The sequence below is a fragment of the Lemur catta genome, chromosome 2 (genome assembly GCF_020740605.2).
Source record: "Lemur catta isolate mLemCat1 chromosome 2, mLemCat1.pri, whole genome shotgun sequence".
NCBI lineage: Eukaryota > Metazoa > Chordata > Mammalia > Primates > Lemuridae > Lemur > Lemur catta.
The window spans coordinates 140,873,656-140,901,481 of NC_059129.1; the positions used below are offsets into that span (position 1 = coordinate 140,873,656).

Sequence of the window (27,826 nt, forward strand, 5' to 3'; positions counted from 1 at the left end):
CGGGCGCTGTCTGCTCCACCTGCAGTCCTGGGCCGACGGGGCAGTCAGGGAGGGCGGCAGGACCACCTCACAGAGACACTGACTTGCAGACATTAGAAAGAAAGCAAACAAACAAACAAAAAAACAGTGGCCAAATGGCCAAGAAGGGAATAAGCCGAGGCCCAGGGGTAACAATTCCACACCCCCGTGTGCCTGTGTGTTTAGTGAGATCTCCCACGGCAGACACAAGCAGTTGTCTCGGCGACGTGGGTGGAGGCTACAGAGAGACAGTTGGGCAGTTGGAGATACAGACCCTGGGGCAGCCAGCTAACCTGCAGGAAAGATGGGCCCTGCACGCTCACGGCAGAGCACAGGGCAGGCAGGAAGGCCCAGCAACCACCGGCTAAACGATCACACCTCGCATGGGGCACCTGGGAGAGGCTCCACGGAGAAGGTGTGTTTTGAGCTAGCTTGTAGAGGAAATAAATACTGGGATTGGTGGAGAGAATGAGAGTGACACTGGGCAGAAGCTTGTCACACGCCCCAGAGCTGAGCCACCCACAGGTGCAGGTGTTGAATCCGTGCAGAAGATAGTTACCAGGAGTTAACACACTACTTTCTGAAAAGCAAGAGATACTGCAGAGTTTCACCTACATTTCAGGGTAAAGGTGCTCATGTCAAGGAGCTAAGCCTCAGTCGGGCGGAACCCAGGCTGGCTGAGTTCATAGCCCCTGAGGCTCTGAGCATCTGGCCCCAGGGCGGGGGCAGGGGCCTGGCTCAAACCGGGAACTTTAGAGATTTGGGGGAGCGGGTAATAAACCTCAGTTTTTTTAAATGAAATGGTTTATTATAATATTTACCAAAACAGTTTTCACATAATCAGTCACCTTTGATGCTCACAGCAGCTGCCTGAGTGTGACGGGACAACAGGTGCCATGTGCTGTTTCAGATTGGGAAACTGAGGCCCAAAGTTACTAAGGGACTGGCTGCCATCACCCCCGGTTAGGTGGAGCCATGAATCCGAAGCAAATGGAGCAGTGTGGAAAGGCAGGGCCGGGGAGGATGGCTGTGTCGCCCGGCCCCACCCAGGAGGGGCTGCACTGGGACGGGGAGGGAGCCAGAGGCCCTGGTCCCAGCCCTCCCCCTCCTGCCTCTGGTCTCCCTGGGGTGTGGCCTTCGTCCTGCCTCTCTCAGCTCTAAAGAGAGCCTCACACATGCCCAGGCACGTGCCAGTGTCACCCTGTTCTCTGTGCCAGGGAAGGTGGGGCTCCTCCACGCCCCTTCCTCCTGCTTTTCTTCCTCAAAGGCCTCTAACCACAGAGAGCATCTGCCGTCTCCAGAACCCCAAACACAGCAAGCCCTTCCCTGGCAGCCCACGCCCCGTCTTCCCCTCTGTCTTCCCTTGGTCCCTCCCCTGCCCTGGCTCTTGGCACATGGGACCCTAAGTCTCTTCCCACCCGACACGGTGCTGGAATGCCAGCTGCCTCTGAGATACCCCTATTTTCGAGTTGTCACAGCGCCAACAGTGACAACAGCATGTACATAATTACTAGTGCAATTTATTTAATTATTTCTTTTGCTACATTTCTGTTTTTGGAAAATTACTTGGCTGTAATTCTTTTTAGAAAACTTACCTAGCAGCCATGTCTCTTTTGAGAAAGTTTATCTGTTCTTCCTCCCGTTACAAAAGACATTTTGTCCTTTGATAACCAACTGTCGATGACAAAGCACTTGACAACAACCTCTTTATTTTAATACATGATGAGAGTGACACAGGGTCTTAGGAATACAGTCGACCCTTGAACAACGTTGAGAATCCACCCGTAACGATTGACTCTGCAAAGACTTAGCCGAAAGCCTTACTGATAACAGAAAATTGATTGACACATATTTTGTATGTTATAGATACTATACACTGTATTCTTAAAGTATGCTGAAGAAAAGAAAATATTTAAGAAAGTCCTAAGGAAGAGAAAATATATTTACTGTTCATTAAGTGGAAGTGGAGCATCATAAGGGTCCTTATCTCCGTGTTGAGTGGGCTGAGGAAGAGGAGGAGGGTCGGTCTTGCTGTCTCAGGGTGGCAGAGGTGGAGGAGGTGGGAGGGGAGGCAGGAGAGGCAGGCACACTTGGTGTGATTCTGTTGGGAAAATCTGTGTGTCGGTGCACCCCCTCGATTCAAACCCGCGTTGTTCGAGGCTCAGCTGTGTGTTGATCTGTACTGAGCGGTTGCCCAGAAACCGTGAACCGTGTCTTGCGGAAGTGCGGTAAGAGAAAACTGTGAAACAGCCCGGGATTCCCAGTGCGGTGACAGCATTTACTTTGCCTGGAGAGAGGATGGAAGGGTGCAGTCCTGACCTACATGTGGTTCTGTCTTTGGTCCCTCCCGACGTGCTGTGACTGGCAGTTTGACCTGGTGTGTGCCGACGCCTGGAAGCTGGACCTCTTTCAGTCCTGCGTGAACGTGGGCTTCTTCCTGGGCTCTCTGACCGTCGGCTACATCGCAGACAGGTATGTAAAGGCCAGTCCAGTTACAGGGGCCCTCGGTGCCCTGAGGAGAGGGGATTCCAGGGGACGGGGTGGAAGAACACGACCAGAAGGAACCTGCTGCAGACACAGGCGGAGACCAGCCGTGGCCGCTTGTGCTCTGGGCTGCCCTGGGCTGCAGGCGGCGAGATTTGAGATGCGTGAGGATCGCACGGTTGGGGTGCGGGGCTGAGAGAAATGTGGGGCAAAGCCAAGGTTTATACTTCGAGCAAGTGTGCAGGACTGGGTTTGCGATGGGAGAGCGTGGTTAGGAACGGATTTTCGCTGCAGCTGTTTGTAGGGGAAGGGGTGACGCAGAAGCCAGAGTTCCAGCTTAGGTGTGTGCGGTTTGGGACGTGCTAGGAGTGGCCCGTGGGGCGTCTGGGAAGAGACATCCAGGAGGCCGCAGGGTGTGTGAGCTGAGCTCAGGAGCGAGCTTTGGGCTGGGGTTCAGTATTTGGGATTTGTCTCCAGTAGCCTGTGTTCCAGGCTATAACACGTGTTTGAGGTAGGCTGGAAGAGGGTGTAGGGAGAGCTTCAGCTCGCGGCGGGCGGTAGGCAGGAAGGCGCCCGCAAAGGACATTTAGCAGAAACGGCGGTGGGAGAAGGGCAGCTCTTCTGCAGGGCAGCGTGAAAATGAGGAGGGTCGGAGGCTGCGGATGTGGAGGCCACGGGTGCCCGGACAGGCAGGACTGCAGAGGAACGGGCGGCGAGGAAGTGGATTCCAGCGTGTGGGCAGCTCGTTCACCTGAGCTGGCTGTGGAGGAGGCCGGAGCGGGCACAGCCTGGGGGTCCGGGGTGAGCACGATGCGGTGGAGGGAAAAGGAGGATGCAGGGGAGGGGGGGCGGGGGTAGTTGTTGCTGAGCTCAGAGGGCCGCGCGGCCTCCTCAGGGGACAAGGACACAGGAGACCAGCATGGCGCAGTCGGGGATGGCCCTGTGGGGTGAGAAGTGTCCCTGGTCCGTGAAGGACACGGGCGTGCACTGGCGGGCGTGGGGCGGTGCCGGGAAGGGGCGGAGGCCTGAGGCAGTGGACAGGACCGGCCAGCGAAGTGGGTCTGGGGACGGGCAGAGGGTGGCAGAGAGGACAGGGCAGGCCGGGCCAGGCCAGCCAGGCGTGAGTTCGCCCCCGGCCCCCTCGGGACTGTCCGGGCGGGGGATGCGGTGGAAAGGATGGAGCCCGCCAAGCGCGATGCTGGTGTGGAACGTCAGCAACCGGCTCGCCATTGCACTCAGGAACAAAGGCGGGGAGAGTCGGTCCTCGTTCACCGCACTGCTGGAACTGAATACTTTCACAGAAAGGCTTCTACGACCATTGTGAGATTAACCGTGTGAGGGGACAAGCTTGGTTTTCAGCACACCCTGTTCACGCGAGTTAACAGGAACACGATCTGTTCAACACAGGAGGGCAGCGCAGGCCGGGCTCGGGCTGAGAGTGCCCAGCACTCCCCACTGGGCCCGGCGAGAGCTGCAGAGCTTCTGGGGACCGATGGCCAGGCCACGTGCTGGGCGGTGCTGTCCCGACAGTCCATTGTGGCCCTCTAGGATGGCATTGGCCTGCCAGGACCCTTGCTGTCCCGTTGCGTGTCTGACCCCAGGTTTTCACCCTCCGTCTCCTGTCTCTGCAGGTTTGGCCGCAAGCTGTGTCTGCTGGCTACCGTGCTGGTGAACGCCGTCGCGGGCGTGCTCATGGCCCTGGTGCCCGACTACGTGTCTGTGCTGCTCTTCCGCCTGCTGCAGGGGCTGGTTAGCAAGGGCATCTGGATGGCCAGCTACACCCTGAGTAATTACGCCCGGGGCCCAGGCTGCCTGGACTTTAGTGACCTGCAGAGGTCAGGTGTCGGGGTGGCGTGGGAGGGGGCCACGCGTGGAGTGGGGCTTTGGGGGGATGTTTGTGGTCTGGGGAACTCGCAGAAGCACCGGGTACACGTACGTGTCTGTGCGACTCGGGCAGAGAGTGGGGCAGGGGCGACCTCCTTTGCTCTCTCTGTATCTGAGAGACAATCGCTCGGATCCAGCGTTTCCATATCAACTTATCTGTTTGGGGAACAAAAGATTGGCGGTGCGGGGCATGGGAAGCAGAGACGGGTGGGAGGATATTTTAACACCTTAAATATGAAGGAATCAGCACCTCCTTAAAAGAAATAAAACAGACTCAATAGGTCTGAATGGCACACCAGAGTGAGGAGAGGAAGCACAAGATGAAATAAGACAGGAGATAAACATTAAGATTTTTTAGAAAATTGAGGTATAAACCAACGTGAGTAGTTCTACATATTAGCCTGTTTTTTCCCTTTCAAATATTCTATGAAGGGTAATAACAGGAAACAAAACGTCCCTTCCTGGAGGAAAGTGTCCTACAACGGCTGCCTGTGTTTCCCCGAGCCCGGGGTCGGGCAGCGGAGAGCGGTGAGGGTAATCCACGTTCCTGCTCTTCTGTGGACGGGAGAAGAGAAACAGCCATGTCTCGTCACCTCTGAAGACCACCCCCTATCACTTGGCAGCCCTCTTCCGAGAAATAGTTCACTAGGGCCCAGAGAAACCCCGTTCCTACCTTGAGAGATGTGAGCTCGCTGGTGAAGTTTCCCAGGCTGAGCCCGTCTGCAGGCAGAGCCTGTGCCGCCCCGTCTGCCCATGTGCACGGCCGGCACCCGGGGAGGAGGGTTAACCCGGGTCAGAGCAACGTACCACATTCTCATGTGGTGTAGAATTTACGTATGTGTGATGGGTTGTGTGCTGTCTCTCATGGGGACGCGGGGGCTCCACGGCAGGACCCCTGTGCCACGAAGCAGCCAGACACCCAGAGCAGTGCCAGGTCCCAGGTCGGCACTCAAAGATATTTGCTAAATTAACGAACACTCCCGGGGTCCTGAGAAGTATCCTGGCTCAGTCTGGAGCATCCAGGAGGAAAGCTCTGGGGGCAGAGCCCAGTGGGAGAAATTAAAGGAGGAGACAAAAAGGGACAGGCAGAGAAAAGCCGGGGACAGAGCAGCCTGGTGAGCCTGGGGGCTTCAGCGACGGGTGGGAGGGGTTGCAGGGAAGAAGGTGAGAGCTGAGCGTGGCTGTGGTTTGGGCGAAGGAGGAATGCAGGACACGGGACAGAAAGAAGCCGGGGCAGGTGGGGCAGGGGTGAGGCATGGCGGCTCCCGGGGAGAAAGGGAGGGGACTGGGGCCCTCGGCTTCTGAGCACCACGAGGGGCCCGCGTGTGACCACGTCTCCTGTTGCAGTCACAGAGTTTGTCGGCTTGGGCTACAGAAGGACGGTGGGGATCCTGTACCAGGCGACCTTCACGGTGGGGCTGGTGCTGCTCACCGGGCTGGCCTACGCCCTCCCCAACTGGCGCTGGCTGCAGCTGGCCGTCACCCTGCCCACCTTCCTCTTCCTGCTCTACTACTGGTAAGGCCCTTCCTCCTGGCCACTCCGCCTGCCCCACTCTCCATCCTCGCGGGGGACCAGGCTCTTGAGTGGAGGGTGCCCAACTCCCAAGGTGCCTGGCGTCCCCATGCACAAGGCACGGCGCTGCCCCAGAGCCTGGCGCTTCACACCACTTGTGCCACTCGGGTTGTTCTGATATTACGGGTAATCCTTGTTGCGTGGGGAGCTCTCCTCAGACACAGTCTCTTTAAATTCAGTCTCCCTAGATAAAGGCCAGCGATGCTAAGAGTAGAACAAAAATTCAGGGGAATCCTGCAGCCTCAGAATGTGCACCTTCTGGACACACAAGGCCAGGCTGATAGCAGGGAGATTGGCCTTGGGGGGTCAGCCTCACTGCTGGTGGAGGAGGCAGCTTTCCATGTGTTGCTCAGGGCCCCAGGAAGTCTGGGGGACAATCTCTGCAAAGTGGCCAGTCCCTGGAGAAGGTTCGATGGGTGGTGGCTACTACCCCCGACAGCCCCTGGAGTCTCCCCAGCACTGCTGGCATTAGCTCCGATGTTCTCACCTTGCAGTCTTCTTGGGCCTCTCCCCTCCCCCTCTCCTCTCTCCTGTCTTCTTTCCTCTCCCATGTCGTCATTTACGTAGTAATATTGGTATTGTCAACACGGCTCCGAAGTACCCTCGGCTGGCCACACAGCAGGCCTTCGATCTTGGTGGGATGAATGGATGAATGAATGACAGGGCTGCTCGATGTCATGTGCCCTGGGGAATGGGCGCACTGGGCCTTCACGACACGGAACCAGCTGCCAGCGCAGAGCCGCTTCTGTTGTGGTGGAGGCAAGAGGGGCTGCAGAGAGAAATCTCTTATCCCGGCACCTTCTGTCGCGGTTTTGCTGAGAGCAAATCTCATCTGCGGGTGACAGGGGAGTCACCCAAGCTCTCTGAATGCAATGTGGCCTCTAAGGGTTGTATGCTGCCACCAGGGAGTCCAGAGGAGCCCGCTGCCTTCCTGTCACTGTGGAACAAGGGGCCCCTGCAGGAAGTGACGCCCACCCAGGCTGAGTGCCGGTGGTCGGGCAGGGGCGGCAACGCCTGTGTGTTTTCAGAGGACGCCTGTGCCAGAGAGCCCCGATCTTTCAGTTGTGACATCTCTGTCCCGTCTGATGTGGACAGCATGGGGTTGCTCTGATTTTAAAAGAAAGTAAATTCATTTTATTTTGTTTGGGAAAGATGTTGAGAATTGTTCAACAGCCCTTGTGTTGCACGGAGACACCCGATGTAGCACAGCGGGGCAGGTGCGGGGGCATCGGCGTGTTTTCCCGGGGACCAGGGCTGCCAGTTCCAGGGGAGACGGGCGGGTGCCTGCTCCAGAGAGGTGGCTACGCAGGACACAGTGGCTCCCTCTCCGTTGGTAAATCTTAGCTGGTGGCACGAAGAGTAGGAGTGACCCTCAGAGCCTCCATGTGGGCCACACGGCCAGCGCACGATGGCCTCAGATTCTCAGCCCCAGCTGCCTGGGGACTCTCAGTCCCGAGTGGGGAGGGCAGGCTGCCCTGGCCAGCGGCGTCGCTCTCCTCAGGGCTTAAAGTCAGACGAGTTCTGGCGAAAGTGCCACGCAGCGCTGAACTGTGTCTGCAGGTGCGTGCCGGAGTCCCCTCGGTGGCTGTTGTCGCAAAAGAGAAACACTCAAGCCATAAAGATAATGAACCACATCGCCCAGAAGAACGGGAAGCTGCCTCCTGATAACGTGAAGGTGACGAAGCTGGGAAGGGGTTTCTCCCGTCACTGAACCTGGGGCTGGGTTTGTGACTTAGAAGGTGCCCCTGGGGCTGGCTGGGGGGCAGTCGGGCCACGCTGTGGCCGGGGAGGGTATGAGATGTGGCAGCGGTGGCTGTGGCCGACCCGGGGGCGCCCAGGGGCAGTTCTGCAGCTCGGGCGGGGTTGACGCACTGACACCCCCCAGATGCTGTCCCTGGAAGAGGACGTCACGGGAAAGCTGAGCCCGTCCTTCGCAGACCTGTTCCGCACGCCGAGCCTGAGGAAGCACACCTTCATCCTCATGTACCTGTGGTGAGTCGCCCGCCCAGCCCCGGCACCAACTACAGACGGGGCGCACTCGGGCGGGAGAAGAGAAGGGTGGGAGGGATTTTAATATGGTTGCTGGGTGGCCAAAGGGCTCTTATTTCTCCCATGAGCACTGAGTACTGGGAAAAAGCCTTCTTTTTAGGAAGGAGGAGGGGAGGGCGACAGCGAGATGAGTGGAATATGATAAAGGGGTTCCAAGGCTGCCCCCCCACGCCATCTCATCGGGAAATAGCCGAGTCGTGACTCGCTGTCCGACGGGGGCGGGGCGGGGAGAGATCCCGGGGGCTCAGCCCTTCAAGGGGGAAGTTTCCTTCCTCGCATCCGACGACCTCACGGCCCCCACCTGAGAGTGTCTGTGCGGTTGTCACGCACTGATCAGAAAAGTCACACATGTACCCCTGCACACTCCTGGGGTCTGCGCCCCCCCCCCCCAGCTGCTATGACAGGAGGAGTCCCTACCCTGTGCCCTCAGGGGACACCGGGTCAGCCCCTCGACACAAGGGCTCTCTCCTCAACCTGCACCCAGGGCCTTCCCCCTGCACCCAGGGCAGCCCTGCTTCCCGGGGACACCGGCCTGTACTTCCACAGCGGGTGTTGTTGGAACAGAGAATCGGAGCGGGCCGGGCATGCCTGGCACATAGCAGACCCTCAATAAATATTTGCTGAAAGTTGAATGAATAACCACCGTTCCACAGAAACCACTGAGCTCTTTGGTCACCAGGCTCACGGCGCCCTGTCCTGACTTACCCCCACCCACCCCCCCCTCCCCCGTCCCTGTGTTTTTCCCCGGGATCCCGGCCCATCCGCACGCTGGGCCCCGGAGCCTTCGCAGACAGCCCCCGCCCCCGTGCCCAGCAGAGTTCCGCAGATGCTCAGCATCCTGTTCAGTGGGACCCTCAGCGTAGGGGCTGGGGCCACCGCACAGGGAAATGTCCGCTTGCTCTGCGGCAGTGCTCAGTTTCCCCTCCACGCCAGACACCCCCCCCAAGGTGGTGTCCTGACTCCTCTGTGCCCTAACCCCCTCCCCAGGCCTTTGGCAAGTTCCTCGGCTCTGTCTGGACGTTGTCTCCAGAATCTGCCCTGCGCTCGGAGCCCTTGCAGGAGCCTCCGTGTAGCGTCTCGGGCGTCGCTGCAGGTGCCTGCTGGGGGCCTGTGGCTTCCCCCCCACCTCAGGCGACACCCCACAAAGCCACAGGGGGAGCCCTGAAGCTGGACAGACCTGTCTCTCCCCTGCTCATGCCCCCACGGGCTTCCTGATCCACGGAGGACAAAGCCAAACTCTTTCTGGGGGCCCTGAAGGCCTCAGCGAGGCTCGGCCCCTGGGGACCTTCTCCCGCCACCCTGCGGTTTCCTCACTGCCGCGGAGGGCTGGCCCCCACCTCCTGGCTGGGCGACCTTCAAAAGTGCCTCAATCTCTCTGTGACTCAGTTTCCTCATCAGCAACGGGAGTAATAACAGTACCTATCTCCGAGGCGTGCTGGGAGAATTAGTGAGCTAGTCTGTGAAAAGGACTTAGAGCCGGGTCCGGCATCAGTACAGCTAACAGTAACAAGTTGTTTTTGTTACTTTAATAGACACGTGCAATTCAGGGCTCTGCCCAGAGGTGGCAGCCCTGCACGCTTGCGAGCTGGTCTGGGGCCTGGAAAATCAAACTGGCACTTCTCTTTGTTAGTGTCCCCGTCAGCGGCGGGTGGCTGTTTCTGTTCCACTGGCTGAAGGGCCTGGGTGGGGACGGGGGCTCAGGCAGGCGCCTTCCGTCCTGTCCTCTTGACCCCTCTGGCCAGTGAGGAATAATTTAGGACCAGAAACAAAAGCATCCCAGTGCTTCTCTGGGCACAGTTTTATAAAACAAGAGGTCTACAAATTAGAAATGTCAGGTGTGATATGCGCTTTGGAGCTGATAGGCAACTTGCAGGCTGGGATGAGAGTAATTTATTATCAGACAAAATCTCTTCTCACAATGTAAACACCAAAATGATCATGAAAGGTTTCAAACTTGCAAAGTAATATTGTTTCCCCAAAAGTGACACATGGGACACTCTAAATTTTGTGTCACGTGACAGTGACTTAGCGAGGCCTCGGTCTGTGTGTGCCACGTTCTGTGATGTTGCCGTATTTCCCTCAGCTGTGGGCGGGGGCTGGGCGGGGGCGTGCCCACCTGAGACAGTGCGAGATGGGGGAGGGAGCGCGCTGTCACTTGGAACGACTCGGCCAGCGTCTCTGCTCTGTGGTGCTCTGGGTCCTCCACCTTGGAAAGATGACGATGATGATGATGATGACGACAGCAATAAAAGCTCATCTTTACTGAGCACATACTATGTGCCAGGAACTATAGCAGGCACTTTTGTCCACTAACTCAGTGAGTCTCAAGACAAACCAATGTGGTGGGTACTATCATTATCCCATTTACGGATGAGGGCACTGAGGTCCAGAGAGGTTAGTTAACTTCCTTAAGGCCACACAGCTCACCAAGCAGTCTGACACCGGAAGCTTCTCCCTTGCCTGCTGCCTTCTCCCACCGACTCCTGTAGGCCTGTTGGAGGGTAGATGAGCGTGTGCATGTGCAGTGCGTGGGGCAGGGCCAGACACACCCAGGTAGGCAGTGAACAGTAGCGATCGCCATCTGCAGTCTCCAGGAGACATGGGGGTGCATCCTGGAAGCCACACTCTCACATCTACCATTAAGAAAGTTCCTCATCAAGGGCCCTTCTACGACACCCTTCCTGATTTGTAGCCGCCCCCCCAATATTGCTCCAGGACATTCTAAATCAAGTGGCACGTGTTTCTCTCCAACTGGCAGGGGCGTCTTGGAAACCCCCCTTCTGCGGAGCTTGCCTTTGACTCGAGCCCTCCGCTTTGCGCAGGTTCAGCAGCTCTGTGCTCTACCAGGGCCTCATCATGCACCTGGGCGCCACTGGCGGGAACCTCCATCTGGACTTCTTTTACTCGGCTCTGGTTGAGTTCCCTGCAGCCTTTGTCATCTTCGTCACCGTTGACCGCATCGGCCGCCGCTACCCCTTGGCCGTGTCAAATCTGGTGGCAGGGGCGGCTTGCTTCATCATGATTTTTATCTCCCATGGTGAGTTGACTGTTTTCATCATTTTCCAAGAAATCGAACTGGGGGAATAGTGTCGTAACTTTTTGATAAGCCTCTGGAACAGGAACAAAGGCAAAGTGTTGCCTTAGTCTACAGTGTTTTTTAAAAAACTCTAAATTGAGGTGTAGCATGTATGTGATGAGCAAATTATAAGTGTACACCTCAATAAATTTTGACATATGTATACACCTGAGCGTGACCCTACACAAAGACACAAGACACCCCCAGCACCTCAGAAGGTTCTCTTTGCTCCTTCACAATCAATAGCCCCCTGCCCCGGCCCTGCCCGCATCACCACAGTTCTGACCTCTTTCTCCGCATCTTAGTTTTGACTGTTCTTGAACTTCAAATAAGTAGAACCACACCAAATGCACTTTTTTTGGTCCCCCTTCATTCACTCATCATTGCACCTGTGAGATTCATCCATGTTTTCACAGGAGAGTGTAGTTTGTACTTTTTAAAAATTATCGTGCAGCAGTCCATTGTGTGAATGTTACACTATGTAACCATCCCACTGTTGAGTGTCACTTGTGCTGTTTCAGCGTTTGCCGCTCACTGGGATGAAAGACATCCTTGCACGTGTCTTTCTGGTGGGCAGATGCCCTCGTCTCCTGTGGGCGTGGGTTTGGGAGCGCATTTGCTGGGTCTGAGGGAGGCGTATGTGTGGCTGCAGTAGACGCTGCCAAACAGCCTTCCAAAGCGGTTAGAGTCAGCCTTTCCCGCTCCCCCCAGTAGGGCACGAGCGTTCCATTTGTCCCACACCTTCGCCAGCACTTGCTATTGCTAGTCTTTTCAACAGTGGCCATTTTGGTGGCTGTGTCCTTCCATCTGTAGTTCTTAATGATCCAAGGTAAACCAAGCTACAGATTAACTTTAGTCAGTGTCAATTTGAGTACGTAAATTGCCTTTCACGTTCATTGCTTCTGGAAATGTTAAGCAAATACAAAAGCAGATTTGCTATTTTCTCAGCTCCTCCTGCTGGTGCACTGCATTTGGTTCACGGGTCACGTGGCAGGCTCTCGTGCAGGGCACCGGGGAAAATGTCCCATGGACTGTGTACTCCTAAGACTCAGGCTGTGTAGATCAGACTGGACGTATAAAAAGGTGGGAAAGAAAGCTCAGTTTTCTTCTCCTTCCTTTTGTGGGGAAAGAGCAGAGAACAGAGGACAAGAGGTGGAGTGGATCTGAAACAGACGTTCCCCATTTTCTCCCCGTCTCCCTATGTCTAGAATCCTGGGTAAGGTGTGACGAAGAGGCAGACTTTTAAAAAGCAACAGCAGTGAGTACCGAGAAAGAGGGTGACCGAGGGCTGAGTCTGTCCAATCCTTACCTGGCACAGTTCAGGCATCGTCCCCTCTAGGGACGGTCCTCCCGGCACCCGCACTCTCCACCTGCCCCTGCCTTAGTCCTACCACACTGCCCGAGAGTCATTCACCCCCTCCAGGAAACATCCTGAGGCCTCTGGGTGGCCGGCATGCCTCTAGGTCTAGGATCTCTCTGGTGGGCAACGCAGAGAAAGTTCCTGCCCCAGGAAGAGGACCTAGGGGGAAACAGAGAAGGCTGGGGAGTGATGGCTGTTAATTCCTTCCCCAGCGGGCAGGGAGGCCTTAGGAGACCTAAGTGAAGTGGGAATGAACCATGTAAAAATCTGGGCAGAGTGTTCCCCACAGGTGCGAGGACCTCAGGGTGGAGAGAGTGTGGCATTGGAGGAACAGCCCGGGATTAGAGTGGGCTGAGCCCGCGGGCAGTGGGCAGAGGGAGGCGTGGAGTGAGCCAGGCCTGGGCTTTATCCCCAGAGTCTGCTTTGAGCAGGGGGCTGACTTGACCTGACTTCAGTTTTAAGTGGGTCCCTCTGGCCGTTGTGACGAGTGGGCCCCGCGGTGCGCTAGTTCCCTGGGTCGGGGCTACGGTTCATCCCAGCAGTGCTCTCGCCAGATGAAAGACCAGTGCGCAGGGAGCTCCCCTGGAGCACCGGAAAGAGCCCCTTTGTCTTTTAGCAGCTAACAGGGGTGTGTCCGTCACTGAAGGCCCAGTGTGGGTTCTCCACCAGGCCGGAGGGCTGCAGGGGGCAGAGGGACTGTGTTGCACCCATGGGTGGGCTAGTTCCACTATCTCTTGGAACCTCATGCTAGCCGAGTGACATGAATCAAGATTCCCATATGTAGCCAGTGTCTGGGGACAAGGGTCGAGATGACATAATGTCTGTGAGGCCTTTTTAGTGAGCTGGCATGTCACAAGGCCACTTGCATTTTAGTGTTGGGTAACCAGGGAAAGCAGGTGACAGTGGCTACCAAGGATCTGAGGTTCCTTCTGGTTAAGCCCAATTCCTTGGTCAGCCCCCAAGAGGGGGCTCCTCCCCAAACTTGGGGTGATCGAGAACCCCACCACAGCCTGCCAGGGTGAGACAAAGCTCACTGCCCTAATTCTCAGTCTCCGAGAGCATTGTGAAAGACGTTTCAGTTAAAAATATGTTGGAAACAAACATTAGATTGAGAATTAGAAATTTGTTCCATTAGTTTGAGAACTAGTGCCTAAAGGAACTACATTTATTGAGTGCACTGTGCTTGCAGTGGACACTATTACATGATAATCGAAAAGCCAACTTTGTAATTCTGTGGTGACAGTGGACATTTGACAGACATTCTTTCTAAGTCTCATGGCAACCTATAAGCTGGATATATTTATTCCCATTTTAGAGCTCAGGAAACCAAGATGAGATTCAAGAAGCTCGTTCTTTCCTCTGCACAATGGAGTCTTCTCAAATCTGTCCAGAAATCTTTCAGGACTCAGTTTACTGACCCCAAAATGAGAAGGTTAGATAAAACAACCTTTCTGGCCCCGACAGCTCTAGCAGTCCAAGCACAACCCACCAGGGCTTCTTGAAATAGCTCAGGGAACAGAGCCCCCACCCACTGACACACCCTCTTTGTGTCCCTTCCAGACCTGCACTGGTTGAAAACCACAGTGGCTTGTGTTGGCCGAATGGGAGTCACCATTGTGATCCAAATGGTCTGCCTAGTGAATGCCGAGCTGTACCCCACGTTCATCAGGTGAGTGCACGAAACGGTTCGTCAGGTGAGCCAGGCTCTGTGAAGATCGCTGTTTCCAAAACATTTCCCCAAGACGCTCCAAGGTTGGTTGATCAGTGTGGACGTCAGTGGCGTTGTTAGGAACTCAGGCTCAGAGAGGGGTCAACCCCCAACTATAGCAGGGAATGTGAAATGACAGAGGCGGCAGGTTGTGCTCTGTAGAGAAGGCAAGTGAAAGAAAGGAGGCAGCTGGCATGGAGAAGGGGGCACTGGACGAGGAGGCGGGAGACCTGAGTCCTAACCCTGTCCTTAGCGCTAACTAGTTGTGTAAACTCCAGCAGCTTCCCTGACACCTCTGGGCCTCATTTTCTTAAACAGCTGACATGTGCAGTGATGCACAGAGCATTTCCAGACCGGTGATTCAGTTTAGCCCTTAAATTTGTTCCTGAGCATGATTATACCATTTTATATACAAGGGAGCTGAGGTTTAGAAAGGGAGAGACACATTGCAAGGGTTGCACAGCTCGAAAGTGGCAGGGCTGGGGCCAGAACCACACCTTTCGGACCTGAAGCCTGTGCTTTTCCCATTGCGGCACGCGACTGTTCTGTAAACTGAGGAACTCTGAAAAAAATGGTGGTAAAATACACATAATATTTACCACCATAACCACTTTTAAGTGTACAGTTCAGTAGTGTTAAGTCCACTCATGTTGCTGTGCAGCCAGTCTCCTGCAGTCTTCTCGTCTTGCAGAACTGAAACTCTGTACCTGCGAAACAACTCCCCAGATGCTCCACCCCCCCAGCCCCCGGCAACCACCTGCTACCTTCTGTCTCTGTAACTTTGGTTCCTCTGAGTACCTCATACCAGTGGAATCATATAGCATTTATCTTTGTATGACTGGTTTATTTCACGTAGCATAATTTCCTCAAGGTTCATGCATGTAGTAGCATGTGTCAGAATGTTATTCTTTTTTAAGGCTGAATAATATTCCATTGTATATGTATACACACCACATTTTGTTTATCCATTCATCTGTCAATGATACGTGCGTTGTTTTCACCATTGGTTGTTGTGAATAGTATTGCTATGAACATGGGTACACAAATACCTCTTCAAGACTCTGTTTTCAATTCTTTGGAGTACGTGCCAGAAGTGAAATTATAAGATCATAATGTAATTCTATTTTTAGTGTTTGAGGAACTGCTGTAATATTTTCCATAGAGGCCGCACCATTGTACATTTCCACCAACAGTTCACAAGGGTCTCAGTCGCTCCACATCCTCCCCAAACCTCACCATTTCTGTTTGGCAGACGCCACCCTAGCAGGTGTGCAGGGGAGCTCGCTGTGGTTTGATCTCCCTAGTGACGAGTCGTTGAGCAGCTTTTCATGTGTTCTTGGTTTTTGTTTGTTTGTTTGTTTATTGTTGTTGAGTTATAGGATTGCTTTAGATAGTCTGGATATCAGCCTCTTATCACAAACGTGATTTGCAAGCATTTTCTTGCATTTCATAGGTTGCCTTTCCATTTTGTTGATTGTATCCCTCGATGCACAGTTTTGATTTTGATGAAATCCAATTTAGCTCTATTTACTTGTGTTGCTTTCCTTTTGGTGCTGAAGAACTTACTTTTTTAAAGTCAGGTTTATTGAGATACAATTTACATAGAATAAAACTATTTCTAAAATGTAGTTTTATGAGTTATGGCAACACATAGTTAGCCACCACCACAATCAAAATAGAGAATCTTTCCATCACCCCCAAAAGTTTTTTCATGTCTCTTTGCAGTCAATCGCTTTTCTCCCCACCTACAGCCTCTGGAAAACACTAATCCGATTTCTGTCCCTGTAGTTTTACCTTTCCCAGAATGGCTTGTAAATGGAATAATATGGCATGTAGCCTTTTGTGTTTGGCTTCTCTCACTTGGCGTAATGGGATACATCTGCCTTGTTGTGTACATGGATGTTTTGTTCCTTGTTATGGCTCAACAGTACATTCCAATGTGTGAATGTACACGGTTTGTTTATCCCAGGGGTGGGAACCTGCAGCGCTAAGTCCACATGTGGCCTTCTAGGTCCTTAAGTGCAGCCTTTTGACTGAATCCAAATTTTACAGAACAAATCCTTTTATTTTTATTAATATGTTTTTGTTCATCTTTTATATTTTTATTTTATTTTTTAAATGAAGGTATTTAAAATACCCAAAAACAAAATAAGTTTCAATGAAACAATCCTCCCAAATTGACCAGTACAATTAGAGAAGTAGTAAGCCATAAAGGCTAAATTGACAGCTGCTACGCTTATGATTTAGTTCTAACTTCCCCTGCCTGACTGGCACCACTGCCGCATGAGGCTGGTTGGTGGGAGTTTATGGGAGTGGAGTGCGCCAGTCTGTTATCAGCTTTTGACAATGGTGCACTGTGTTTCTGCTGGAAGTGGAATTTGTGAATAGCTGCACAGCTCGACAGTATTTTTTAATTCTGTCTGCCTAACAGCCTATCATGTCAAAGAAGACCAAAAGAACTGTGAGAGAAGAAAATAGATTTTCTAATGAGGACTGCAGTATTATTGAGTTTCTGCTAAAGATGAGATGATTTGCTTGCTTTGTGATACTACAATATTAAGATAAAGAAATTCAGTGTTCATTAGCATTATGACACTCATAAGGACCACAAATATTTTAAATTAGAGGGAGAGGTGCCAAAGGTTGTACTGCAGAAATTAAAAGATGAAAAGCAAAAGCAAAGACAATTCTTTCGAGCAGCAGTAAGACCTGGAAATAATGCCATTGAAGCAACTTATAAAGTAGCTTATATACTCAGCAAAAAGGGAAGCCATTCAGTGATGTAGAAATTGTGAAAGAATGCATTGTCAAAGTTATAGTATGCTTAGACCCTGATAAGGCTTAAAAGTACAAACAACTGCCTCTTTGAAGGAGAACCATAACTGATTGGCAGCATGTATTAGCCTTCAACTTACCAGAACAAATTCATGCAATACTTCAAAAGGAAAATATATATTATTCAATCTCTTTGGATGAATCAGCTGATACTACTGACTTGGCACAGGTTTTATACTTCATTCGGGTCATAACAGAAGATTTTCTTTGCTAGGATGAGTTACCCACTTTGGGCACTCTTGTGAACAGAATACCAGGAATAAATATCTTCAATGACTTTCAAGATAAATGTTGTGAAGTTGGACTGAATTTGGTAAATTTAGTGAGTGTATGTACAGACGGTGCACCTTCCATGACAGGAAAACATGAAAAGTTTATTGCACAGATAAAAAAAATTAACAGATCCAGTTGCTCTCATTTCTTTTCACTGTATCTTGCATCAGCAAAATCTCTGTGCTAAAGCTACTATTTTAAGTGACACTTTGCAACAAGTTGTAAGTATTTTAACTATATTCATGCAAATGCAATATGGTATCCTCAGTTTTGTAACATCCTAAAGTTAAATGATGAGCTATTCAGTGTGGATTTGCTGTATCATCCCTAAGTGTGTTGGCCATTGCAGGGAGAGGTGTTAGCCAAAATTTTATCTCTGTGAGAACAAATAAAATTTTCACCCAAAATTTTATGAAGAACAGAATCAGCAATGTAAATTACTGAAAGAAGATTTCTATAGGAATGTAGCATTTCTGTGTGATATCATGTCAAATCAAAATGACTTAAATATTTCTTTGCAAGGTAAAACTAAGTCTATATATGTGGCAAAAAATCCAAGCATTTCCAAAAAAGCTATCTTTTTTCAAAACACTTCTTCTCCAAAAGGAAATTTTGGATGAACATTTTCTCCAGTTAGCAAAGGTCATTGATGAGCAGGATGATATATGAAAATCATTTGAAGAATAAGTGACTGTTATAGACCTATTAAATGGAGAATACAAGGAAAGGTTCACTGACTTTGAGAATCACAACATCGCACTCAAATTAGCATTTCAGCCTCAACTAGTTGATATCACCAAGGCACCTAAAGAACTACGGATGGAATTGATTGAGCTCTCAGTAGATGACATTTTAAAGTCATTGTTTGATGCTAAAAAAGATCCAATTGAAATATGGAAAAATGCAGAATATCCATGCCTTTGGAAACATGCCCCAAAAATGCTTTCTTCCTTTTCAACCGTTTATTGCTATGAATCTATATTTTCCTACCTAACCCAAATCAAGACGCCCTTAAGGTCACAAATGACTCATACCCATGTAGATCAGCTGAAACTGCGGACCTCCTCGCTGCCTCAAATAATCAAACTCTTTCCAACAAAAAGCAGACACAACAAAGTCACTAAAAAGGTTAGTTAACTTTAAAATTAACAAATAGTTTTCATTTTTTGAAATTATTAAGTACATAGTTATATTTTTACAAAATAATGTATATTTTCCAGTATATCTAATTGAAGTTTCTTAAATGTGGCCTTATTTGATTGTAGCTAAATCAATACAGGCTTCCAACATGAAAACTTTCCCCACCCCTGGTTTATCCATTTACCGCTTAAGGTATGTTTGGACTGCTTCCAGTTTGGAGTGATGATGATACAGCTGTTTTAAATGTTCAGGTATAAATCTTCGAGTGGACACGTTTTCATTTCTGTTGGGTAAAAACTTAGGAGCAGGATTGCTGTGTTGCATGGTAAGTGCGTTTTAACTCTATGAGAAAAGTCAAACGGTTTTCCAACGTGGCTGTACCATTCCGTCTTCCCACAGGCCATGCTGGAGAGATCCAGTTGCTCTACATCCCCACTGGTGTTTGGGATTGTTGGTTTTTAAAGTTGTTCTGGGAGGTAGTAGTATTATTGTTACTTTACTTTTTCATAGTTACTAATATGGTTTGGTGTCTTTGCATGTACTTATTGCCTTCTATCTTAGAAGACTTAGTTTTAATGAAGGTTATTTTAATTATAAAAGTAACCACTTTATTTAAATTTAAAAAATTGCCCTTATCTTAACCTGACCTTTGTTAGAATTTTGCATATTACCCTAAACTACTTTTTTCCTCCGTATAAATCGTTTCTCCTCCCTTTGTCATCCTACCCATGATTTCTAAGAACTATCCCAGCTGCCCAGTCTCATCTTACACCTGCATGGCTCTGAGTCCTTCGGTAAGACAGAGACACAAGCATGACCCCAATTGTCTCTTTCCTGCCTATTCCTTCATTAAAAGGCCATGTCTTAGACTCTCATTTGTAAAAAGTTGCTCGGACTGAGTCCAAGGAGGTGAAAGCAAATTAAAGAAGAAACTTTCTATATTTGGCAGTTCTGAGCCCAGAGTTTAAAATAGCCAGGCTAAACAATTCCACTGTCATGGCCACTGGACCCAAGAGACTGACTCAAAATGTAAACCGTCAAAGGTACTGAATGCCTGGTTCTCTATGGGGCAAGGGCAAACTCTCATTCCTATATAAAAGCAATTGCTAATAATTTAAAAATATCTCAAAGATTATGTTTCCTATGAACCCTTCCCAAAAAAGTTGTTAAGAGGAAAAAAATTCAATGAACACAGTGATGAATGGAGTTATGTATCAAAATTATTGGTGATAATCATTGAATTTGAGACTAAAAGAAATGCCGTTTTAGTTACAAACAAAATGTAAATGTCACAAATCTGACAATAAAGAAATATTATAACTAACCAAGCTTGAAAAGAGAAGAGAGAGGGAATGTTGGAGATGGTGTCATACACCAATTTCCTTAAAAAAGTGTACCTTTGGAAACTATGTTAAGTAATATGGGCATATTTTAAGAGATTAATATAAAGGAAAATGCTAAAAATAATGATATAATCAACTACAATCAGGGAATGGAGGAAATGGTTTGAGCAGGGAGTAGAAATATACTAATTTTATAATTTTTCATCACAGGAAATTAATACTGTCTAAAGGAATGTAATATTAATTATATTATATAAAATTATAAAGGTAGTCCTTCAAATAAAATATAACCCATCCACATTATCAGGAAAAAATACACGTAATCAACACACTGAAAAAGAAAAGACACCAGAAGCAATAAAAAGCAAGACATAAAAGCTAACGATAGAATTAAAGACAAACATTTCTGACATTTCTCGGCCCCTCTTCTGAAAAAAAAGACGACGACTCCCGATTTGATTACAAAGCAAAACCTAACAATATGCTATGTACTTGAAGTACAACTTTTCCTCAGAAACATTAAAAAGAAAAGAAGGCATATTAGGGAAATGCAAACAAAAATATGACAAGAATCAAAATCTTATTAGAATTGAATTTATGGAAAAAATGTAATGACAAGGCAGGCCCTAAATAATGATAAAGAAGAAATCTACAATAGTTTCAAAGGGGAATTTTTTGAAACATTTAATAAACAGAAAATTCCAATGATATTCAAATTGCTCTAAAGCATAGGCAAAGGAAGAAATTTTTCAAGATTTTAAAATAAAGTTAGAATAATATTGGTATCAAAGAACAACAAAGATAAAAGGAATAAGGAAACTACAGACCAATATTATTTAAGAATATTGATTTTAAAATCCTTAATAATATATCATCAAACAGTGGAGCACATTAAAATAATAATATACCATGTCTAAGATGAGTTACTCTAGGAGCGCAAATATGGCTCAATATTAGAAAATCTAACAGTGTAATTCACGTTAACAAATCAAAAGAGAAAACTCATACTATTATCTCCATAGATACTGAAAGGCATTCAGTAAAATTCAAACACTATTCTTGTTTTAAAATTTTATAAGAGATGATATAGGCAATTAAGATGAGGTCATGGAGGGAGGGATTGGGAAGGAAATATAAATGTACTAATTTTATAAGCACTTGCTGCAGGGAGTAAGAACTTATGCAAATGGTTGCAGCAGTAGAAGCTTAAAAGTTAAGACCCCAAAAGATAGATATTTTCCTGATTTATTGTTCCTCATTTCACCATGTTTTCAAAACAAAGCTTAAGATTATTTTTAGGAATACAAAATTCAGCACTGAAGAAGGTAAGATTTACAGTGCCTGGCATGCAATCAAAAATCACCAGGCATATAAAGAAGCAGGAAAACAGAACCTATCTCAAGGAGAAAAATAAATCAATTCACACTGACTCAGAAGTGACACAGATGAGAGAATGAGTGGACAGGAATTAGAACAGTTACTATACCTGTATTCTGTATGTTCACGAACCTAGAGGAAAGATTGAACACATTAAGTGGAGACATGGAAAATATTTTTTAAACACCCCAAATTAAACTGCTAGAGATGAAAATACAATGTTTGAGATGCAAACTACACCACATGAGTTAATAGCAAATTCAATGTTATAGAAGAAAAGAAAAGATTAGTAAACATGAAGACGGCAATAGAAACTATCAAGAATGACGCAGAATCGGTGAGCTGTGAGACAATTCCAATATATGTAATTGGAGTCTGTAAAGGAGAGTGGAAGGAGTTGACAGGGAGACAGAAAAAATATTTGAAGAAATAATGGCCAAAATTTCTTCAAATTTGATGAAAACTACATATGCACAGATTGAAGAATCTCAATAGCTCCCAACTACAAATGCATCAAGAAAGGCACATTATAAAAGTATTAAAAAGCATTCAGAGAAAAAGACACATCACCAACAGGAGCAAAGATAAGAGATGACAGCAAATTTCTCATTGGAAATGATGCAAACAAGAAGATGGTAGAATAACTTTTTCAAAGTACTGAAAAAAAAAAACAAAAAAACCTTCCAACTTAGAATTCTTGGCCCAGCAAAAATATCTTTCAAAAACAGGTAGAAAATAAAGATTTTTTTCAAACATACAAAACCTGAAAGAATTTATTACCAGCAGACCTGCATTCCAGAAAATATTCTTTCAAGTCTTTTAGAAGGAAGGAAAACAATAGCAGATGGAAATATGGATTCATACACAAAAAAATATGAAGAGCACTAAAAATGGTAACTACATAGGTAAATATAAATACTTATTTTTTTTCTGTTTATTTACTGTAAAAGACATATCCAGTTCCCTAGTGGAAGTTCTTTCCCTTCCAGCTCTTAATACCTGCTCTGAGCATCCCTAGCAACTCATCAGGTGGAAAAAGTGACTGATCACAGTTTAAATCTCATTCTCCTTTCAACAGAGACCAAAACTTTCAGCAGCAGGAAAGAAACTCTAAGTCAGAATGCCAACAGCCAGCCCTGTCTTCCTCAACAACTCGCAATTCAGCACCAGAGTGTCCTCAGCAACACTGTAGATCCCCCCGCCCCCACGGTACCAGTTCTAGAAGCTAGAATTCATTTTTTTTCTTGGGAACCTATACTTAAGGCCTGTTACCTTGTGCAACACATCTTTTCTCTGGGTTACATGCACATGGAACCACATTCCTTGACACTTACAGCTTAACTGAGAGGTCCAGTGACAGATCCTTCACTGTAATTAGTCCCCTTCCTTTCCTTTCTTCCCATGAATCTCCTCTGAGGGTCACTTGCTGGCTATCGAGGTGATGATTTGGTCAGTCAGTCTCTGGGGCAGATTAGTCAAGACTTCTCTCCAGGATGGCCCCACTCCCAGAGTCCTAGGGCTGGGAGGAGCCCAGATCCTGCTAGAGCCAGTCACCCCCAGATACTGGGCTTTCCTCACAGGTGAGGACAGATCATGATCCTGGGACAGCAGCGAGGTAAAGGTGAGATGTGGAGCAGGTAGCACATGCTGTTGTTATCTTCCTGAGGCTTGCAGCAATTCTTCAGGAATTACAAAACTGAGAGTTCAATATTTGGGCATGTAATTCACAAGAGGCAGGCTCTCTTCAGTGGCACGGGCAGTGGGCAGCTCTAGCCCATTGCCTCCTCTCAGGACCATGTCGTCTAGTCCCCCGGCTCCTCTGGGGTGCTGAGCCCTGGACACCCACAGCGAGCCACAAGTGTGAGCACTGTGTCTGCTCTAGGGCCAGTTGACACTTGGAAAAGTGAATCACAGACATGTAATCATTTTTGTCCTCTGTATTTTATCAGGAACCTTGGAATGATGGTGTGTTCCTCCCTGTGTGATGTGGGTGGGATCGTCACTCCCTTCATGGTCTTCAGGCTGGTGGAGGTGTGGCGAGACCTGCCCCTCGCTGTGTTTGGTAAGGCTTTGTGGAGCATTATTATTCCTTCTTTCCAGCCTGGCAGCAGGCTCCATGACTGGTGCAGTGTGAGAACTCAGCAGCTATTTGCTGAGTGAAGGGAATGGTACCTCTCAGCCGGTTTACAGAAGGCAAGGATGGTGTGTGTTCTTCAGTTGTCTCCTGGCTCCTTCTGTCTTGCTTCATGGGAAAGATAAGATGCCACTCCTAGGAGGTGGGACAGAGGTTTACATCCTATGACTCCAGAATCCAATAATTCATCCTACAGGATAGAATATGAGAGATATTTTGGCTTAGTCTCCTGCTTTCTTATGAATTTGATCACCAACTCTTAATGCATTTAACACATAATTGCTGGAGTCTTGAAGGTACTAAATTTTCACCCCACTCCTGTATCCAGATCTTAACAATCGGGAATAGACATGATGAAACAAATTGGAATCAAAGTTGTGTATCACCTTGGTTACTGATGGAGTTGAATTAGAGAAGGAAGAGAGCACTCTTACTTCTCTCCCTAAACCTGGGCCAGGGGACCTCCAAGACCCTGCTTACCCACTTGGTGGAAGGCAAAAATGCCTGGTCATGTGCCGAGACCTGCCGTGCCTGGGCACAGGTGAATGCAAACAGGGGCGGGAGGGGAGAGGGAGAGAAAGAAAGAAAGGGAGGAGGAGGGGGAGAGGGAAGTAGAACGAGAGAGTGATAATGCCCACGTGTATGTGCCGACTGTGCCCTGTATCTAATCGTATGTGCATATGCCTGCATCAGCCCCCGATACTTAAGCATCAGTTACTAGGGAACTTTCTACTTCTATAGCATGAAGGCAACCTTCCCTTTTCTTACTCTGGCATTTCCTCAGTTACCCTATTGTTTTAGTTTTCTTTCCTAAATGTTCCTGACAACTTTTTAAAAAAATAATGTCTCTCCCACCTGTGTTGTCCAGCAGTAATCATTTCTGTAAATGGTGTTGGTGTACGGGCTGTGTTCTAATGGCTCCATTTGCACTGTTTCCTCTGAAGCGGTGTTGGGCCTGGCTGCCGGGGCGATGACGCTGCTTCTTCCGGAGACCAAGGGCGTCGCTTTGCCAGAGACCATCAAGGATGCCGAGAACCTGTGGAGGTGAAGCCCCCGGTGCTCGGGACTCAAGGGGGGGGGGTCCGTGTCAGATGCGCCCTCTGAAAAGGTCACAATATCACCCCACGTCCTCCATCTCCTCTATCCAAGGGTTTAGAAGAGCTTTATTTGTGTCTTTTTTTCTTTTTCACTCCCAGAACTTCTATAAGGGAAACAAAACAAAATAGCCATTGACCTTTTGTAAGGAAAAAATGGAGAGCACGAATATGCATTTTTAGTTGACAGTTATCTGTTCTAAACGGCGTGGCAGAGGATGATGTTGGCTGCAGGGCCACCAAGGTCCCCGGCCACCCCCAGATTAATAACTCTGAGTTGGGAGCATTTTAAAATCAATCTTCTGTCCTCTTAGCAATTGTTGGCTCAGATTCTTTAGTGATTTTCTTCACAAAATTCTTGTGACAGAGAGTGTGCTATCCTGGAGTTTTAGATTCTACTCTTCAAGGAATTAAAAGGAAGGACAAGTGCTTGATGAGGTGATATTTCCAGACTCAATTCCCAGATTCCACAGCAAGGACACGCGTGTCCTGTGGAGCAGACAGAGAGGAGTCTATGGAGCGACAAAGGCCTGAGTTCAAAACTGGATGTGGTCACGCCACTTTGGGAATGTCATCAAACCCTACAGAGCCTTAATTCCCAAGCCCGCACAATAGCCACAATAATACTTAATTTAGAGAGTTGCTGTGAAAATTCAATGAGAGTAAGTAGGTGACAGTGACTAATTCATTGCATGACACATAGTAGGTGTTTAATAACTCTCATATTTTCTCCACTCTTCTTGCAAATTGTGCAATTTCCTCAGTGATTCTCAAAACTGAGTGTGCAGAAGAATCACAAGGGCACTTGCTGAAATGCAGATTCCTAGGGCTTCTCAGTTTTGACTGAGGAAATGCAAGGTGGGGCCCAGGAATCTGTTTTAATAACTCTGTCAACAATGCCCACGGCAGATAGGTGCTCCATAAAACCCACTCGGAGAAATTCTGGATGTCTTGGTATTGATAAGGGCCAAAAACTCCATTTTAACTGAAAACACATTTTCTAGTTGCTAAGGATTCCTTCTTTTTGGTCCCTAGTGCCAGAAATGCAGAGCTAATGTAGTATTACCTGATTTAAACATGTTTCATTGTAGTTTGTTAACAGGCACTTGGTCATCTCAGAGATGTGCTGCTTAATCACCTCACTCTGTCGTCACAACCCTTCCCGCCCTGCCGGGGAGCCCTACCCTCCCATTCACCCTCTGTTCTCAAAATCCTCTTTGTACCTCACAATAATCGCTTATTTCCTTGTCTGTCTTCTCCACTATACTAATGCCGCAAATAGCAGCCACAGTCCGCCACCAGAGAGACTGTTCAATTACTCCTTCCCTACCCTCAGTAGAAAACCTCAGGGAACGGGAGTAATCGTAACTCTCGCTGAGCTTTATGGAGTGTTGACCCTGTGAAGTTATTGTCGCCTAATCCTCCCAAAACACCGCATGCCAGCTGCTGTGGTTATTGTGCCCATTCTGCAGGTGAAGGAAGTAACGACAGGTGCCCCAAATCACCAGATTCTAAGTGAATGCTGACCCTACCGTGGCAGAATCAGGCCGCAGTACCACCGATGCTGTGCTCGGGGGCGGGGGGCTGTAGCTCCTTCTCGCAGAGGGCCGGATGGTAAATATCCCAGGCTGCGGCGCCACAGGGCCTCTGCTGCCACTGCTCAGCCCTGCCCCTGCATCAGAAAAAAGCAGCACAGACAATACGTAAAGGAATTGGCTGTGTCTGGAGTCCAGTAAAATTTTATTTATGAACATTGACATTTGAATTTCATCTAATGTTTTTAAGGTCATGAAAGATTTTCATTTTTTCCAACTATTTCAAAATATAGAAAACCATTCTTAGCTCACGAGCTGTAAAAAACAGGCTGTGAGCCCGATCTGGCCCCTGGGCCGTAGCTCGCAAGCCACTTTTCTTCTTTAGTGCTTGCTGACCTTGCTTTCTTTTTGTTTTGGGACTTATTCCTGCATAAAACTTTGCAGCAGTTTATCAACACACTGATTTCTTATTTATTTCTCTTAAGTTCGATTTTTGTTTTTGGTCGCTACAGGAAAGCAAAGCCCAAGGAAAACACGATTTACTTTAAGATCCAAACTTCAGAAGGCCCAGGCAGCTGAGAGACACGCTTTGCTGGGGACGGAGTATCGGAGGGACAGTCTGTGGAGATCCTTAGGAGCCCTCACTTCTCTGTGTTCATCCTCATACCTGCCTGCCATGTCAGTACCAATCTGAAGGAATTGTTTGCATGGGCTTTGCCTCACTTTGGTTTCTTGCTTTCAAGTTCCCCAAAGCCCTGGTGATCTTTCATCTATTCACCCAAACTAGTGAGAGTGGTTGGTACTCTTGGGACCAGGTACTAAATTATCTAAAGTATTTTGAAGACTACTGCTTTTCTAGAATAAGTATTGTTTTATTAACTCTCTGAAACAAAATGCCTTTGCATTTGAAGGTGTCTGTGTTGCAAGAGCACATCAACATGTAGATCGCTTGGGGAGTAGCTGGCCTTCCATCTCCATGGGTTCCAACCAACCACGGATCGAAAATGTTCAGAATAAAAGGACGGTTGTATCTGTACTGAACATGTGCAGACTTTTTGTTTGTCATTATTCCCTAAACAATATGGCATAACACTATTTACGTAGTGTTTACATTGTATCATAAGTAATCTAGTGACTATTTAAAGTATACGGAGGATGTGAGTACCTGATGTGCAAGTCCTACACCATTTTGTCTGAGGGACTTGAGCATCTGTGGATTCCAGTATTTGACGGGGGTCCTGGGACCAAGCCCCTGTGGATAACAAGGGATGACTGTACTTGGTTTTCAATATGGTGGCTTTGCCGGCACACCGTGTCCTGGTCACATTTACATACATACGGTGCAATAAACATGATTCTCATTGAAAGACCAGAGGCACCATGACCATTTTAGGGGAGAAGTTTCTGCCACCTGTATTCCAGGAATATTTTATTCTATTTCACTCATGGTTTGGGTTCTTGGTGGTGACTCTAGAAGGTGAACTCATACGCCAACTATGAGATGTCACAGTAAATACATCAAAAATAGTTCACTTGACTATCAGTGATGTGCTTCTTAAACCCTGTGCAGTGATTTTGTTACTGGAGAACACAAAGCATTTTATTTTAAAATTTCTTTATCTGTGAAGCAATCCAAAAAGATAATATAGTAGCCAGTCTTCAGAGCACAACCAGGGAAAAAAAGATTTTCTCATGCCAATTGGAGGCCTGAGAAACACGTGTGGTTGTATTATCAACATTTCCGGCCTGATCTAGCTAAGACCAGCGATGGCCACAGGGGCTTGAGGCCATGGCAGTTGGTACTGAGCAGTGCCTTGAAACTGGACATTGCTGCTTGGAAACCTCAATCTTTGCCCTTGGCCAAAAAAGGAGGTCGGGGTGGCCCTTGCCTTCCCAATTCTCCATAGCAGCGTGAAACTAGCACTTCATTTCGGCCTCTTTGC

The 27,826-nt window shown here is 48.3% G+C and overlaps 1 protein-coding gene across 4 annotated transcripts in view; it reads left to right on the forward strand.

Annotated features, from left to right (window-relative positions):
* The window catches only part of SLC22A1 (solute carrier family 22 member 1), a 31,097-nt gene extending 4,178 nt beyond the window's left edge, over positions 1–26,919 (forward strand). The window contains exons 2-12 of one of the 4 annotated variants that reach the window (XR_006733592.1): positions 2,387–2,490; positions 4,134–4,288; positions 5,734–5,902; positions 7,520–7,634; positions 7,845–7,951; positions 10,831–11,045; positions 14,005–14,113; positions 23,070–23,182; positions 24,199–24,298; positions 26,396–26,561; positions 26,795–26,919. Coding sequence is in view for 3 of the 4 variants with exons in the window: in XM_045544686.1 (XP_045400642.1) it covers positions 2,387–2,490; positions 4,134–4,288; positions 5,734–5,902; positions 7,520–7,634; positions 7,845–7,951; positions 10,831–11,045; positions 14,005–14,113; positions 23,070–23,182; positions 24,199–24,298; positions 26,396–26,462 (1,254 nt within the window). In the remaining variant the exon portion in view is untranslated. Of the gene's footprint in view, positions 1–2,386; positions 2,491–4,133; positions 4,289–5,733; positions 5,903–7,519; positions 7,635–7,844; positions 7,952–10,830; positions 11,046–14,004; positions 14,114–23,069; positions 23,183–24,198; positions 24,299–26,395 lie in introns of all 4 variants that reach the window. The other 3 variants (XM_045544687.1, XM_045544686.1, XM_045544689.1) reach the window with 3 other exon arrangements.
* The last annotated feature ends 907 nt before the right edge of the window (positions 26,920–27,826 follow it).